The 17,230-nt window shown below is 33.8% G+C and overlaps 1 protein-coding gene across 1 annotated transcript; it reads left to right on the top strand.

Annotated features, from left to right (window-relative positions):
* The first annotated feature begins 14,355 nt into the window (after positions 1-14,355).
* Positions 14,356-15,066, top strand: LOC132295872 (uncharacterized). The gene has a single exon (XM_059794138.1). It carries the CDS (start codon positions 14,356-14,358, stop codon positions 15,064-15,066), a length of 711 nt encoding a protein of 236 aa, XP_059650121.1.
* The last annotated feature ends 2,164 nt before the right edge of the window (positions 15,067-17,230 follow it).

Below are 17,230 nucleotides of genomic sequence, written 5' to 3' on the forward strand. Positions count from 1 at the left end.
CGCCTGTTGTGTTGATGCATTTGATCATACACACATGTTATTGGGTTGTTTTGGGGCTATAATGCTCTTTATATTCCCATTGGGCCAGCTTGTTTCTGAAGTTAGCAATGAGCTAACTACTTTGGGCTATAATGTACACTTTTGTTATTTTATATATTAACCTTTAACCTTCAAATAAAAAAAGTGGGGCATGAAACCAATCCAAATCTTACGATTTTATGACTTGTCATGGTTAGAGCTTGTAGATGGTATATCGTGGTCCCACGACGTGTGGCATCATTTCTGAAATATTACACGTGGTCAATACTGAATAGACCACGCTAGTACCTGTCTGGCATCCCTCGGAAGGAGACCAAGTAACCTCGAGCTACTTGCCCCAAAAAACTGCCTATCATGTACGGGGAAGGGGTCGTCACCCCGCTCCAGTAGGATGGGTCTCACCTCTCATATTACCTTCGAAGCTCTTTCCTACAGAAGGAGTTTCAACTCTGAAAAGGACCCCATCTCGAGCTCACCTACTTACAGAGCGCAAGGTGCGGAGTAGGGATAGAAGTCGCGCGAGTTCAGACCCCCCCTCTTCCGATATCGGGAATACGAGGCATAGTGGACAGGTGGCTTGGATCTAAGGTAATGCCTTAAGCAAAGCCTACATGAGGGGGGAGAGGATTATTATCCAAGACTGAGCTCTTACCAGAAGGAAGGTGCATTAAATGTGCCAATTGCCGACATGACCCGCATTAAATGTAGGAAATGACTGCCCCTCGAACCTAGGTACAAACCGCCTCGGGCCACCTACCGGCGTCCCATCTGTCAGTGGCATGACCATTGGACCGATAGGCAAATGAAGAGTCATCCTCGTGGCAAGAAGTCTTTAAACAGAAGGAGTAGTATAAATAGGAGAAGTAGTTAGACATTAAAGGACATACCAACCACACCGGAGCTCAAATTACTTGGATATTTATCTCTGTCTTCCTTCTCTTAACCTCCCCAAAAGGGAGAGACGTCTCTCATGTTGCTTAGATTCCCCCTCGCACACTGGCTTCTCTATTCTTGACTTACGTGGAATAATCTCTTTATTTTAAAGAACTTCCATCAGCAGAGCTCGTATATAAAATTAGTAGTAGGATGCGTGCTATATATATAAACATATATATATATATATATATATGAACAAATTAAGAATGAAGTTAGTGTTTTGTTTTTCTTCTTTTTCTTTCTTTCTTTGTTTTTTTTTTTTTGGGGGAAGAGAAACTACGATAACTATTGAATTATCTGATACCATTGAGTCGATTTAAGGGATAAGGGTGTTCACCATTGACCACTGACACCTCATTATATATAATTTTACTCTCTCTCTTCATTTTATTTTTATTTTATGATATTGACTTTAATGTGTTATTATATGATGTTTTGCAAGTGAGTTGCTTTCAATGTGGTTAACAACTCCATGGTATGTATTATATCCCATTTGAGTCCCTATCAACACACTTGACTACAAATTTGATTGTCCTTTTTTTCATATTTCTTTTATCAGATGGATATATTTATGACCCTTTTGTACTAATCTCTTTGCACTCCCTTCAAACTCCATCAATCTTACATAGTTTTTTTTCTTCTTTATTATTACCATACGCATACATGGTGCCATTGTCTTCGCTTAGACTTTTGAGCATGATTTGCTAATTAAAAACTTGAAAATGACAATATTGGATTCATCTGAAATCTGAATATAAATATAATGTGGCTTTCTTGTGGATGCCACACTCCCCTAAGTAAAATAACTGATAAATCTGCAATCCCATTTTTTTATACAAATATAAAATGATATATATATGATATTTCAACTAATATATATATATATATACACACACACACACACAACACCAAATGCATGTATCTCAACTGGTTTTGAAATTTGTATGTAATGGTGCTGCCATATGGTCAATGACAAAATGAATCTTGCTATTTTATAATTATTTAGCTGGTAGATTTGAACCAAACTAAACAATTTATTTAAGAATTCACTGGTTCAGGGTGTTGCATCATCATGCATGATAGTTAAATTTTCCTATTTTCATTATTAAATTCCAGCCATCGATGTGGCAAAAACTTCTTTCTTTTGTATAAATTTCATTTGTAAATTCATAATTGTCCTGTCCACCAATTTTTTTTTTTATTTACATTCTGGAAATTAAAGTGAACATGAAATATACTTTACCATAGATTTATTTTAATGCTATAAATATAGATCAATTTCTCACATAGAAAAATGGCTAATAACCTCAAAATAACACCGACGCTAGCATGACGTCAACATGCATTCTCTCCGTTCAACAATTATGAGAGGGAAGTTCAGTGAAAGTGTTGCAATGGATCATTTTCTAGCTGCCCAAAACAACCAATTCCTTATTTGAAAAACTAGACAGACTAATAACAACTATTTAATAAGCTTGAAACATTAACGTTCACAAGTTATATATGTGCTTGTGTGTGAAAAACGAAAAAAAAAAACTATAACTCGCTTTACAATTTTCACAATTTTATTGACACCCTCTTAGGTATTTGGCACATTGAAACATCTTTCAAATTATCACTCACATTAAAAACATTTGATCCGTTTTTCACTTATACCTTAAAAGTTACTTTTCAAATGTATCAGATACATTTTTGTATGTAAAATAACATTGTTACCCTTCTAATTATATATTGACTTAAAAAGGGATTGAAAATTTATGTAAAATAACATTATTACCCTTCTAATTATATATTGACTTAAAAAGGGATTGAAATGACGCCTTTGACCTTCATTATATAAATTTAAAATTATTTTATATATATATATAAAAATCTCATTATGTACACCAAACAATTTATAATTATATATATATATATATATATATATATATATCATTTTCTTTTCTTTTTTTTTTTTTCTTTTTTTTTTCTTCATTACTATTAGCAAAGAAGCTGCAATAGCCGGCAACGACCAAGGTCAGTGAGTAAGTAGTTGCCGCCACCGATGAGACCTCTGTTGTGGTGGTGGTGGTGAAAGCGAGGAGGGAGCATTACGCTGGCAAAAGAGAAGCCTTAGTCCCAAAATCGGCGAGCTTCAATAGACCCAAAATCGGTTAGCTTCAACATACCTAAATCGGTGACTTTCACAGACCCAAATCAATGAGCTTCAATAGACCCAAAATCAGTAAACTTCAACAGACCCAAATCGGTGAGACAAACAAAACCAAAGCTCCTTGCTGCGTAAATAGATGTCCAACTGAAACCAAAGTTACGTTCTGAGAGTTCTGGAGAAGATGATAAGTAAAAGAAATAAAGGGATTTATGACTGCATCGTCCTAGATCGAAATTCGCAATCTCGGACGATTATTGTGTTTGTTAAATCTATATATATATATTTATAGTTTATCTATATCTATATATATGTGTGTGTGTGTGTAAAGAATTAGAGAGATACTGCAAATTGGCAGCAAAAGAGTAAGATAAAGAGTTTTGGAGGGTGACAGTAATAAATAAGAGCAATTTGGTTATTTCGGGATTTTGATATTTTGGATTAAAATAGATTTTAAAAATGGGTATAAAATTGTCATTTTGCACCTTTTTAACAGAAAAGGAAATTGGGGGTGTGAGTGGTAGTTGATTTCCAAAGATATTTGAAGATGATATTTAGCCAAAACTGAGGAGGTGTCTGTAAAATTAACCTTAACTTTTATGGAAGGACTCTGCCAGTAGAACAAGAAGAGACTTAGCATTTTTTTTTTTCCTTTTCAATTTAGTTAAGGAAGGTTTTTTTTAGTTTTTTTTTTTCTTTTCCCGCAATGTGGAGGGACTTAATAATTATGAATAGAGAGAAAAGAGCTAGAAAAAAAAAAAAAAAAATGTAAGTTTCATTCCAAAAACCCTGAAAATTGTTTGTCCATTGATAATTGCAAGTTTCATTTCATTTAAGGATGGTTGTGAAGTGTGAACTTGTGGTTCAGTAGTTTGGTTGGTATTTGCCATGAAAAAATTTAACTGAAACTCAAACACAATTTTTTTCATAATGTGCTTAAAATCCTTGCAACTATTGTTTCCATAAACTTATTATCCTAAAATTCAATTTCATACATGATTCTTTCCGATCACTCTTTTTTCTTTTTTTCTTTTTTTATTGGAATGCTTTTATAAGAATTCTAGAAGAAAATAATTTTTACAAAATCTAGAACAAAAATTTTATTTGAAGTTTTGAATATCAACAAAAATCGATATTGAATAATCTAAATTCTTATTTTATTAATTTGTTTGTGTTTTTTTTTTATCATAGTTATAATTTTTATTGATATATTATGTAATGACTATTAATTTGTGCAAGTATTATATGAATTTCTTATTTTTTTTATAAATTAAAATCCAATTGTTTAATTAAATTTTTTTTTTATAATTTTGACATAAATCTTATTTGTGTTTGTTCAAAAAGTTTGATAAAAACTTGTTTAAATAACTATTTTTTTTAATTTAAATAAATCGGCAAAAGTTTAGATAGATATATTTTTGTATGAATATAATAAATAGTAAAATATTTTTACCTATGTAATTTTTTTTTCCCCCTCAAAAGTTCTAACTTTGCTTATAATTTTGGCCTCCCCAACCTCAAGATCCAGGCTCCGCCCGAGGATGGCTTATGGCAGAACTTGGTTAGGTTTATTTATATATATATATAATTACAGGGTTATCCTCTTATAATAGTTCTATTTGTAAAATAAATACACACATTTTAATCTTTTGAAAATCGGACCCTTGCTATTCACTTTAGAAGATAAAGAATACCACAACAACTTTAGAATTCTATTTGAAAGATTAATACAGCATAATAATTAACTAATTACTATGAACTCCGGATATACTACGCATCTTATACACAAGTCAATAGTTGATGTAAGATTTTTTTTATTTTTGACAGATTAACTTAGTATAACAATTAACTTAACTATTAACTCCACATATACCATACATCTCATACACAAGACATTCGGATATTTATAGCCCCCTTCCACGTCCTTAGTTTTCCCAAATCTTCTAGATTTACATTTTTTAATATTTTCTCATTTTTAGATATTTGTACACGTATTTTTCATATGTGATTTGTCCGAAAATATATATGTATGTTTTTAAATTATGTTAATAAATAATACTTGAATAATGTTTATTATTTAAATTATGATCATTTTTTACATTAATATTCATGGTTAAATTGATATATTTATTTCACTAAATTTTTTTTTCTTTCGCAAAAATTAGTTATTTATATTGCATACATAGTACCTTTTATAAAAATAGTATGAATATAAAAATATTAAGAGCAAAAAAGTAATTTACATAAATTTTATATATAGTTACATTCATATTTAGCAAATAACCTGAAAGAATTCAGCACTGCACTTTAAATTAAGACAACATCAAAAACGTTTTTATATTAATATATTTATTGTTTAAAATTTCAAGGCTTAAAATTTTTAATTATATCAAACACCACCTAATACAAAATAATATAAATATACAATAATATAATGATACATATTTTGTTCAAATTTATAGAAAATTTATCTTTATTAGAGATTGGAAGCTTTCCAAAGGAGATAGGGTATGTGGCCCTACCATTGCACGGTTGTAGCCATAGCCGATCCCTCTCTTTGGGATTTCAGATTGAATATCAGTGCAAAAAGAAAAGATGAGTAATTTTTCTTATATATTTTTATTATAAAATGAATATATATATATATATATATATATATATATAATTTAGATTGATTGTGTAAAAATGGAATTATTAATGTTTTTATAATAACAAGTTAGACCCTAATACCACACCATATTTGTTAAGGCTTAAATTTGAACCGACAACAATAAAATAAATTTTCCAACCCAATCCAAATATCCAATCGGACTCGTGTTGGTGCCACGTTGGCTATCAAAATCACATTTAGGTAAGAGAAATTGATATAACGGAATCGAACTTGTATAGACGCAACGGAACAGAGTAGGTCATTGCGGTCATGAATTTTATTTTACCTAACTAAGACACAATTTTTTTTAACAATTTTAATAGAATTGAATTTTGGGCAAATTTTAGTGATTTTTATTGAAATTTTGAAGACCATTTATCACAATTAATACTACTAACATATTCATGAAATTTAAATCCCTATCCTTATTAAAAATAAAAATAAAAATAAAAAAAGGCTTAGTAATTTTGATTCAAAATGAGAATGTATTGATTTAATTGAACGAGATCATGAAAAATAAATATATTTAATTCAGGCAACCATAAAAGTATAAGGAGCATGTTAAAATGCAAATTTCAAAAATATTGTAAATTTTTTTTAAAAAGGTCAAAACTGGTGAGTTATAAATAAATATAGCCTCACAAAGTTGAAAGTAATTTGAAGTCCTTTTAACTTTACTGTTTTTCACCAATGGGCCAATAACCTAGCAGTATCAATCTTTTACTTCCCAAAGGGAGGTTAAGGGTTCAAATCTCAGAAGAAAAGTGTGTGTGAGTACCAACTAAAAAAAAAACAAAACTTTATATTTTGAAATCGTATAAAATATTTATATATATTCCTGGCAAACCCAGCCACGGCCCACAACAAACAACTAGGGCCCATCGACATTAAAGAAAATCCTGCAAAAACACGATGGGACTCAAGTGAGAAGGGAAATATTGAATTTTTTTAATAATTTCAGGGGACAAAAGTAATATTTTGTAAGTATGTATATCAAAATGACAAAAATAATAGGGCAAAATAGTTTTTAAAAAAAAAAAAAATCAGGGGGGCAATTGCCCCCTGAGCATGCCATGGGTCTATCCCTGGACATCAATGGATTATATACAAATTCGCCCATAATCACGAATAGCTTACAATCCGAGCGACCAAGGCTAAGATCATATTCACAACTTCCTAGGGTTTCTGATTATAAGTTCTTACATGTTGATTTGAAATCAAAATCAAGGATTTCTAATTATAAGTTTTTGTCCGTTGATTTGAAATCAACTTATAGGGTGTCTGATTATCCCACTAAAAAATGGAAAATTCCAATCTTTACTACCTTCTTATTAGATTGCTTGTAAAATCACTACTTCGATTCAGGTCAGTCTGCAAATCATGGTGTTCCCTAATCACCAACTCTCATTTCATTCAAGCACATCTCAAAACCTTAAGCCAAAAGAGTTACATCATACTCAGATTCTACGAATCTCAGCTTCCCAAACACTTTTATTACTCAATACATTATGATAATGAATCGTTTTGCAAAAATTATGAATCACAGCTTCCCTCACGCATCCTACAATCTTTAAAGATGCACGGTCATGTAATGGCCTTATGTGCTTATATATGTTTATGGAACCCAACACTTGGAAAACTAAAAACCCTCCCACAATCACTAATTTTTTACTCTGATTCCGATTTTAATTGTTATACTACCTATCTGACATTTGTCTAACTAGTATCTTGTCTTCCTTTCAAATGGAAGGTTGAGAGTTCCAGTGTTCTGATGTGATGTTGGTATATTCATGAGAGCGCTTGCATACATAGAATGTATATACTTTTAGTTGATGAAAACTTCTCATTTTCCTTATCACTATTACCAAGTTTGATAAACGTTTACATATAATTTTTCCACGGGTGTTAAAAGAATATACAAATATTATGCAAACCAAATTGTGTTGTCTGAAAACTGGAACTTGCTAGTACTGTTGTTATCGTACCATTTCCTTTAAGAAACCTATATATCTATATTAGAAATTCAGTATCCTTCCTTTTAAGAAACCTATATATTAAAAATTCAAGTTATATTAGAAGTCTAGTTTAGTAGGAGTTTAGTTCCATAATCATCCAATTTTTTTCATTTATCCAAAATCTATATTTATATTATTTCTTGTTCATACATGTTTTTTTAGATCAACTTCTTAAATTGGGTAACTATTACTTTTGATTAGAGTTGCATTGGAAAAATTTTGGATTTCACTCTTAGGTTAACTTTATTTAAAACTAAACTCACATAAATCTACAATTAGTATATTCATGAAACAAATCAAGCTATAATTAGTAAAACTAAATTTTGTTCTTGAATCTTATGCAATTTGAATTTCATAAATATGAGTGCTTATGTTCTCTTTTTTTCCTTTGGTAAGCAAGAATTCATATTATATAGAACTAAAACAAAATATACGATGGATAGGATATTATTAGTAAATATCACCAAACGCATAACATGATTTTTACTGACAGCAATTTTATAACAGTTTTGTTAAAAGCGCTTTTATAATTTTAACAGCAATCCCAGGCACGAACATTTACTAGTCAAAAAATAGTTCACACCCATCTCTCTTTCTATGTACAAATATTTTACTAGTCAAAAAACAGACAGACAGAGCCCACCAACGTTAAAGAAGGATCCTGCGACTTGTGACGCAAACACAACCCCAAGTAGTAATTCTCCCACCATCACAAATAGCTTACAATCCCAGCCACTAGGATCCTGTTCATAACTATCTAGGGTTTCTGATTATAAGTTATTGTCTGTTGATTTGAAATCAAAATCTAGGGTTAAGTCTAAAATTAGTTCCTGTCTATTGATTTAAAACCAACAGACACGAATAGCTTACAATCCAAGCCCACGAAGGTTAGGATCTTCCTATTCACAAGTGTCTCTGATTATAAGTTCCCGTCTGTTGATTTGAAATCAAAACTAGGGTTTCTGATTATAAGTTCCTGTCTGTTGATTTGTGGACCAAATTCTAGGGTTTCTGATTATCCCCACTTGGCAGCAGCAGCAACAGCAAAGAAGGCAAAACAAATTGGCAAGGAGGAGGAGCATGGCAAAATCAAATTCTTCCAATTGTTTATATCTCCCCGATGAAATCTTGATTCAGATCCTCATTAGACTGCCGGTGAAATCACTACTCCAATTTAGGTCAGTCTGCCAACATTGGTACTCTATAATCATTGACTCTACTTTTATTCAAGCACATCTCAAAACCTCAAGCCAAAACAGTTACATCATTCTCAACTACTGCAAAACTCAGTTTCCCTTAATTTACCATTACTCAATACGTTATGATGATGAATCTTTTGGCGAGTACTATGAACCCCAACTTCCCCACACATCCCCAAAATTCTTTAATGGTGTCTGGATCCTGTAATGGCCTCATATGCTTGTCTAATAAAAGCACCATATGCTTATGGAACCCAGCACTTGGAAAACTAAAGACCCTACCCAAATCTCTAATTCTAGACTCCACTTCTAATTTTGATCCTTTTGATATGACTGTTGAATTAAGGAATTCAAAGATGTCTAGGATGTCAAATGTTTGAATTAGGTGTGTCAAAGATTAGTTATTGGCCATAGAAGATTGTATTTAGGAATTCAAAGATTATAAGCTTGATTCTATGGATTATGTCTAGAAGATCAAGCTTATAAATACTCTGTACAATTCATGAAAAAATATATCAAATGAATGAATGAAATGCAATTCATAAAATAAACATTGTATCAAAGCCATGTCTCTGATCTTACCCTCTCTCGCTCCCTATCAAATATTTCATATTTGCTCTCTGTCAAAACTACAAAATCCACAGAAGATCAAAACCCATACCTTTCAGTTTCAAAACCTATACCATACAAAATATCAAAACCCAGTTTCATCAAGGCGAGTCAGTTATCTCCGCCAAATTCTATAACCCGTTCTCCGGCGACCCATTCTCTTCGCTAGATTCGAGCTCGCCGCAGCCGGATCTGTTCACCGGCAAATTCATTGACCCTGTCGGATCTCAACCTTCTACAAGTAATTCACGTCCGAGTTTGACCGATCCAAAGCCACCGTTTGCCGATCTGGAATTTCTTGACGGCGACGGTAACGCCACTGGAGAGACAAGCCTTGTAAACAAGGCCGAAGCTGCCCACTACCTAAATCAAAACCTAAACCCATATCCACAAGTATCAGATCACTGTTGATCTTCTGCTACGGAACTTGGCCAATCCACCACGGATAAAGCACAACAGTGCTATCAACCAAACCCACCGGTCCAACTTTACCTCCCGAACTATTTTTTCGAGCTGGTTGTAGTGTCTTACACCTCTCGGCAACACCAGACACAGCATCCGAGATCTCTCTTACCGCCGACGAGCATCGCCAGATCTATCAGCCGCTGGGCATCCGAGCGCATCGCCGAATCTCCATCTCGGCCCAAGCCGATCTCATCCTAAGCCGAAGCCAATCTCCGCCACCATCTACCAAGATCGATTCCGATCACAGGTCCCGCCGATCTCCTCTGTCACATATAGAGCCCACTGCTCACTGCCGCTTTCGCCAAAGCCGAACCAAAGCTCGACCCCTCTCTGCTTCTCTCTCTGTAGAGTCTCTTTAAAAACATATATATGTATATATAATATATATATATATATACATATATGTATTCTAAAAAAAAATACCACCCTGACCGATGATTCCGAAGTATCTGAATCTAGTACCATGGTGGCTCAGAACAGATCTAACCAGGGTCAACAAGATCGAAGATGACCCAACAATGATAGACCAACCAATGGTATTGACAAGTCTTCCAACAAATGCACTCATTGCAGTAAAACTGGTCATACCAAAAGTCATTGTTTTGAGTTGGTGAGATATCCAGAATGGTGGGATCCTAATCGTGCAAAGAAAAATCAACAAAAGCCTTCCAATGCAGCAGTTGTCTAAACAAAGACGGAAGATGAAGTTGCTAGCAAAGCCTCGGCATTGGTAATAGTTGCAAACAATGGTAAGGTTTTAAATATTTCTACACTTGTTTTGAATAATGCATGGATAATTGATTCTGGTGCAACAGATCACATGACATATGATTCTAGACAGGTCTCATCACTCAATCCCTCCACACAAAAATTTGTCTTTACTGTAAATGGAACTTCGACCCCAGCTAGTGGGGAAGGATCTTTGTTTCTAAATGATACATTCAATTTAGATTCTGTTTTAGTTGTTCCATCTTTAGATTATAATCTTTTGTCAGTTTTACAAATAACCACTACCTTATCTTGTGATGTAATTTTTTGGCCTAATTTTTGTGTGTTTAAGGACATCAAAACCAGGAAAATGATTGATTGTGGTATTAGGTAGGGGAAGCTATATTACTTGGAATCAAAGAGTACCGAAAGTCTACGACAAGCTTTGACAGTGGGTGGTTCTGAAGATACAAAAAGGAAATAAATATGGTTACGGCATCGCCGGTTTGGACATGCTTCCTTTGAATATCTTAAAAAATTATTTCCCAGTTTATTTGTAAGAGTTGATGTTTCGACTTTTCATTGTGATGTTTGTGAACTTGCAAAAAGCCATCATATTTCATTTCTATTATGATTGAACAAAAGTTCACTTCTTTTTATGATTATTCATTTTGATGTCTGGGGTCCATCTAAAGTCACTACTTTGGGTGGGTCACGTTAGTTTGTAACGTTCATTGATGATTGTACCAGGATGACATGGCTTGCCTAATGAAATCCAAAAGTGAGGTGAACTCGATATTCCAACAGTTTTATAAAAGGGTTGAAACTCGGTACAATAGAAAGATTCAAGTTCTTTGCAGTGACAATGGGAGAATATCAGAGTACTGAATTTCAACGTTATTTGGAAGCACAAGGAATGATTCATCATACAACTTGCTCCAACACACCTCAACAGAACGGGTTAGCCGAGCGGAAAAATCGACACTTATTGGCGGTTGTCAGAGCTTTGTTAATTGAAGCCCATATGTCATTATCTTATTGGGGAGAAGCGCTCATTTCTGCAGTTTATTTAATCAACCGAGTACCCTCCAGCACCATCAATTTCAACACACCATTCCAAACCCTTTGTGATGCAATTGTTGCCCTAGCTGTCTCAAATGTAACTCCTCATGTCTTTGGTTGTAAGGTGTTTGTTCATCTACACAAGTATCAACGCACCAAGTTAACTCTTCAAGCATTGCGATGTATCTTTGTTGGATATGCCACTCATCAAAAAGGATATAGGTGTTACCATCCTCCAACACGGTGATTATTTGTCATGATGGATGTTGTTTTCCATGAAGATACAATGTATTTCTCCAAATCGGAATTTCAGGGGGAGTACAAGAAGGAAATTCAAACTCTAGATTATGATGAAAGTGATAATCAAGATATGAGCAAATTGGATATAAGTGGTATAACATTGGATTCCAGTGGTGATGACTCATAAACTGAAAACAATCAGGAAATGGATTTAAGTGGTATGACATTAGATCAAAGTGGTGATGAACACCCAATAACCGAAAAAGTAGATCTATCTCCAACTCAGCCTGAAACCGAGTTCTTGGAAAATATGGCTCCATCTCCGGTCAACATATCACACCAATCGCTTACTAAAGATGTTCCTGAGCCACACAAAAAATAGCTGCCACAGCGTCACACCAGAGGTATTCCTAAACCTACATATGCACCTGAACTTTCTAATAAAGTAAAATACCCTAGAGTCATTATGTGTCTAACCATGGTTTGTTAAAATCAAACATGTCATTTATGAATCAATTATCTACTATATCTATTCCTAACAGTGTGCAGGAAGCCTTAGCTGACCCTAGATGGAAAACAACTATGAACGAGGAGATGAAATCTCTGAAACAAAATGAAACATGGGAACTAGTTGATCCTGCACTAGGGAAGAAACCAGTTGGATATCAGTGGATTTACACTGTGAAGTACAAGGCTGAAGGCAAAATAGAACGCTTTAAGGCAAAACTGGTAGCAAAGGGACACTCAAACCTATGGTATTGATTACACGAAAACATTTGCACCTGTAACAAAAATCAACACAGTTGTTGTCCTGTTATCTTTAGCTGCAAACTTGGGATGGCCATTACAACAATTCAATATGAAAAATGCTTTTCTACATGGTGAATTATTTGAAGAATTTTACATGGATCTCCCATCAGGATGCATAATACCCGAATAGCATAGTCAGAAGGTGTGCAGGCTAAAAAAAATCGTTATATGGGTTGAAACAATCTCCGAGAGCATGGTTTGAAAGGTTCACAAAGTCTATGGTCAGAGCAATTCAAACCACACTTTATTTCTGAAGAAACAACATAGTAAGATCACTACACTCATTGTATATGTAGATGACATGGTGGTTACAGGGAATGATCCTAGAGAAATGAAGGCTCTCAAGAATTACTTGTCCAGAGAATTTGAAATGAAAGATCTAGGTCCTTTGAAATATTTTCTTGGGATCAAAGTATCTCAATCTAGCAAAGGAATCTTTCTATCTCAAAGAAAATATGCTTTAGATTTATTACAAGAGACAAGTATGACAACATGTCAACCAGCTGATACACCGGTGGAAGAAGGACTAAAGTTGTGCGTTGAGTCCAACCAAGTACCTGCTAATAAAGGAAGATATCAAAAACTTGTAGGAAGATTGATGTACTTAGCACACGCGAGACCTGATCTGGCGTATGCATTAAGTATTGTTAGCCAGTTTATGCATGATCTTGGAACGCAACATATGAATACAGTTATACGCATCTTAAGGTATCTCAAATCTGCTCCTAGAAAATGAATTTTTTTTACTAAAAATACTGATTATCAAAGCATAAATGTATATACTGATGCTAACTGGGCTGGATCCATAGATGATAGGTGATCTACCTCTGGTTACTTTACTTTCGTAGGAGGTAATCTTGTGACATGGAGAAGTAAGAAACAAAATGTTGTAACTCGTTCAAGTGTAGAAGCTGAATTCAAAGGTTTGGCAAATGCACTTTGTGAAATATTATAGCTAAGAAACATCTTGCGGGATTTGGGTTATCTATCTAAATAACCTATCCGACTGTTTTGTGACAATAAAGCAACATATGACATCGCGCATCATCCAGTTCAACATGACCGTACAAAACACGTTGAGGTAGACATATTTTTCATCAATGAAAAGTTGGATGGAAAACTTGTAGAATTACCTAAGATTCGATCAGAGGATCAGTTGGTTGAGATCCTCACCAAAGCAGTCAAAAATCGAGTGTTCTTAAAGTTTTTAGACAAGTTGGCCATGTGAGACATCTATGCACCAACTTGAGGGGGAATGTTGAATTAAGGAATTCAAAGATGTCTAGAATGTCAAATGTTTGAATTAGGTGTGTCAAAGATTAGTTATTGACCATAGACGACTGTATTTAGGAATTCAAAGATTATAAGCTTGATTCTAAGGATTATGTCTAGAATCAAGATTATAAATACTCTCTACAATTCATGAAAAAATATATCAAATGAATGAATGAAATGCAATTCATAAAATGAACAATGACTACCACTCATCTAGTATTTGGGTTCCACCCCGGAGTCAATGACTACAAGGTAGTGAGGATTAAACGCCACAGAATTCGATACCCAGCCGCCGAGGTTTATAGTCTAAGCACGGGCTCTTGGAGAAGAATTGATGTTGCCCTTGACCCTTCATATGATTTTATTTGTCATAGGCCTGCAATCTTGAATGGAGCTGCATATTGGGTTGCAAGTAAGAAAACTATTGAGGGTATTTGTCGTTTTCTTGTGCGTTTTGAAATGGGTGATGAAGTTTTTGAAGAGTTAATGCTGCCAGATGGTGCTAGACATTGTTATCCTTACAATATTGCAGTTTTGGGGGAGTCACTGTATCTTTTCGGACATTTTCCTTGGATTGAGTGCTGTGGCATATGGACAATGGAGGGTGGCAAAATGGGTTCTTGGACAAAACGATTTACTTTTAATTTCAGGGACACACATGAGAGTTTGCTGTGCATGAGAAAGAGCGGTGAACTGCTACATTCTAACCACGCGGACCATCTGCTATCTTATAATTTTGAGACCCAAAGAACTAAGGATCTAGGTTACCATGGATTGATGATATCATATTCTTATGTCGAGAGTTTGATTCAACTTGATGGTGCAGAGACTCTTTTCCCACTCGATAATGGAAATCCGGCACCATGTGAATTAGCTAGACAAAGAAGAAAAAGAAAGAAGAATGCATAACAGATGCTTGTGATGCAGCTATTTGCAAGGAACATCTCAAGAAACATGGATTTTGAGCAGCGACTTCAAGCCAAGAAAGGGTAGGATAAGTGAGGTGCGATAAATTATCTACTCATTTTTGTCTTTTTGTTAGAGTGGTGACTACTGCTGCCTCCTTTTTCTTTTTCTTTTTCTTTTTCTTTTTCTTTTTCTTTTCTTCTCTATATGAATACATTGGCAGATGTAAATATCAACCTCAAAACTAAAGATGCATCAGACTCCTCATTTTGATCGATGATATTCACCCTAGTGCTCTTTGATGCTTTCTTTCCATTGGGGTATGAAGCTTGATTTAGCATGCATGGTTTTAGTATGTGAAGGTTTTTGTTTTTTGATATACGAGATCCAGACTATGTATTAATCGTAGTTGAGAAAATCCGAATTCAAAACTTAATGCTTAGTAAAGCACTATATCTATATGTACGTGTATATGTAGAGAAAGAGTGTTTTCCCCCTACTTGGGGCTCCATGTATATTTTCTTCAATTTATACGCAAGCTTACCCTTTAATTAAAAAAAACAATGGATTCTTTAATTATATACGAAATACTTTATGACAGACACGCCTTCCCAAGTTGGGGCTTGAGACCAATCCAAATCTACTCTAAATTAGAATATTTTATTAAATATTCTTAGGGCCTATGGACGGCACATTGTTAACACTTTTAAAAGTATATGGGACTTATAATGACTTTCATGTGTTATTATATGATGTTCTGCAAGTGAGTTGTTTTGAAAGTGGTTAACAACTCAATGGTATGTATTACCATTTGAGTCCCTGTCAACACACTTCCATTGATCGTCCTCCTTTTTTGAATATTTCTTTTATCAGAGGGATATATTTATGACCCTTAATTTTGTACTAATCTCTTTGCACACACTTCAGTTAGTCCCTTCAAACTCCATCAATTTTAGTTAGTTTTTTGTTTCCTCTTTATTATTACCATACACATATATACATGGTGTCATTGTCTTTGCTTAGACTTTTGAGCATGATTTGTTAAATGAAAACTTGAAAATGACAATCTGAATATTAATATAATGTGGCTTTCTTGTGGATGCCACACTCCCCTAAATAAAATAACTGATAAATCTGCAATCCCATTTTTTTATACAAATTTAAAATGATATATATATATATATATATGATATTTCAACCAATATATATACAACAACAAATGCATGTATCTCTACTGGTTTTGAAATTTGTATGCAGTAGTGCTGCCATATGGTCAATGACAAAATGAATCTATGTTATAATTATTTAGCTGGTAGATTTGGACCAAAAGAAACAATTTATTTAAGAATTCACTGGTTGCCTATTTTCATTATTAAATTTTAGCCATTGATGTGGCAAAATCTTCTTTCTTTTGTATAAATTTCATTTGTAAATTCATATTTGTCCTGTCCATCTATTTTTTTTTTTTTTTTATTTGCATTCTGGAAATTAAAGTGAACATGAAGTATACTTTGCCATAGATTTATTTTAATGCTATAAATATAGATCGATTTCTCACCTAGAAAAATGGCTAATAACCTCAAAATACTTCTACCAATTTAAGTTTTACTTGAAATAACAGGACGCCAGCATTACGTTAACATGCAGTCTCTCTATCCAACAATTATGAGAGTGGATGTTAAGTGAAAGTGTGCTCATCGATCATTTTCTATTTTATAAGCTTGAAACACTAACATTCACAAGTTATATGTGTTTGTGTGTGGAATAAAAAATAAAAAAAAATAGAGTATAACATGACATGAGTAGCATATATATAATATATGGCATCAATGCCTAATGATACTCAATACATATGTACACTGCGCCTTTTTTAAAATTTTTAAGAGGTACGGCTATGGTTGGTAGAGTCACATCCCACAAGTTAACCTCCTAATCTTCTCCGAAAAGCTTATTTATATATATACCACGTATGATGCCAAAAGGCACCTCAAAATATGTATATGGTTGGTGATACATTTGTGCAAGCTTGATGCTCAATACATTTGAGACTCATGATGCCAAAAGGCACCTCAAAATATGTATATGGTTGGGGATACATCAATGCCTAATGATACTCAATACATTTGTGCAAGCTTGATGCTCGATGAATGATTATGGTTGGGGAAGC

Source organism: Cornus florida, unplaced genomic scaffold (assembly GCF_030987335.1).
Source record: "Cornus florida cultivar Cherokee Brave unplaced genomic scaffold, ASM3098733v1 CherokeeBrave_3.0.0_Hap2_Chr02, whole genome shotgun sequence".
In the NCBI taxonomy this organism is placed as follows: Eukaryota; Viridiplantae; Streptophyta; class Magnoliopsida; order Cornales; family Cornaceae; genus Cornus; species Cornus florida.

Coding starts and splice junctions, on each gene's coding strand:
- LOC132295872 (XM_059794138.1), top strand. CDS start 14,356: ATGACTACCACTCATCTAGTATTTGGGTTCCACCCCGGAGTCAATGAC.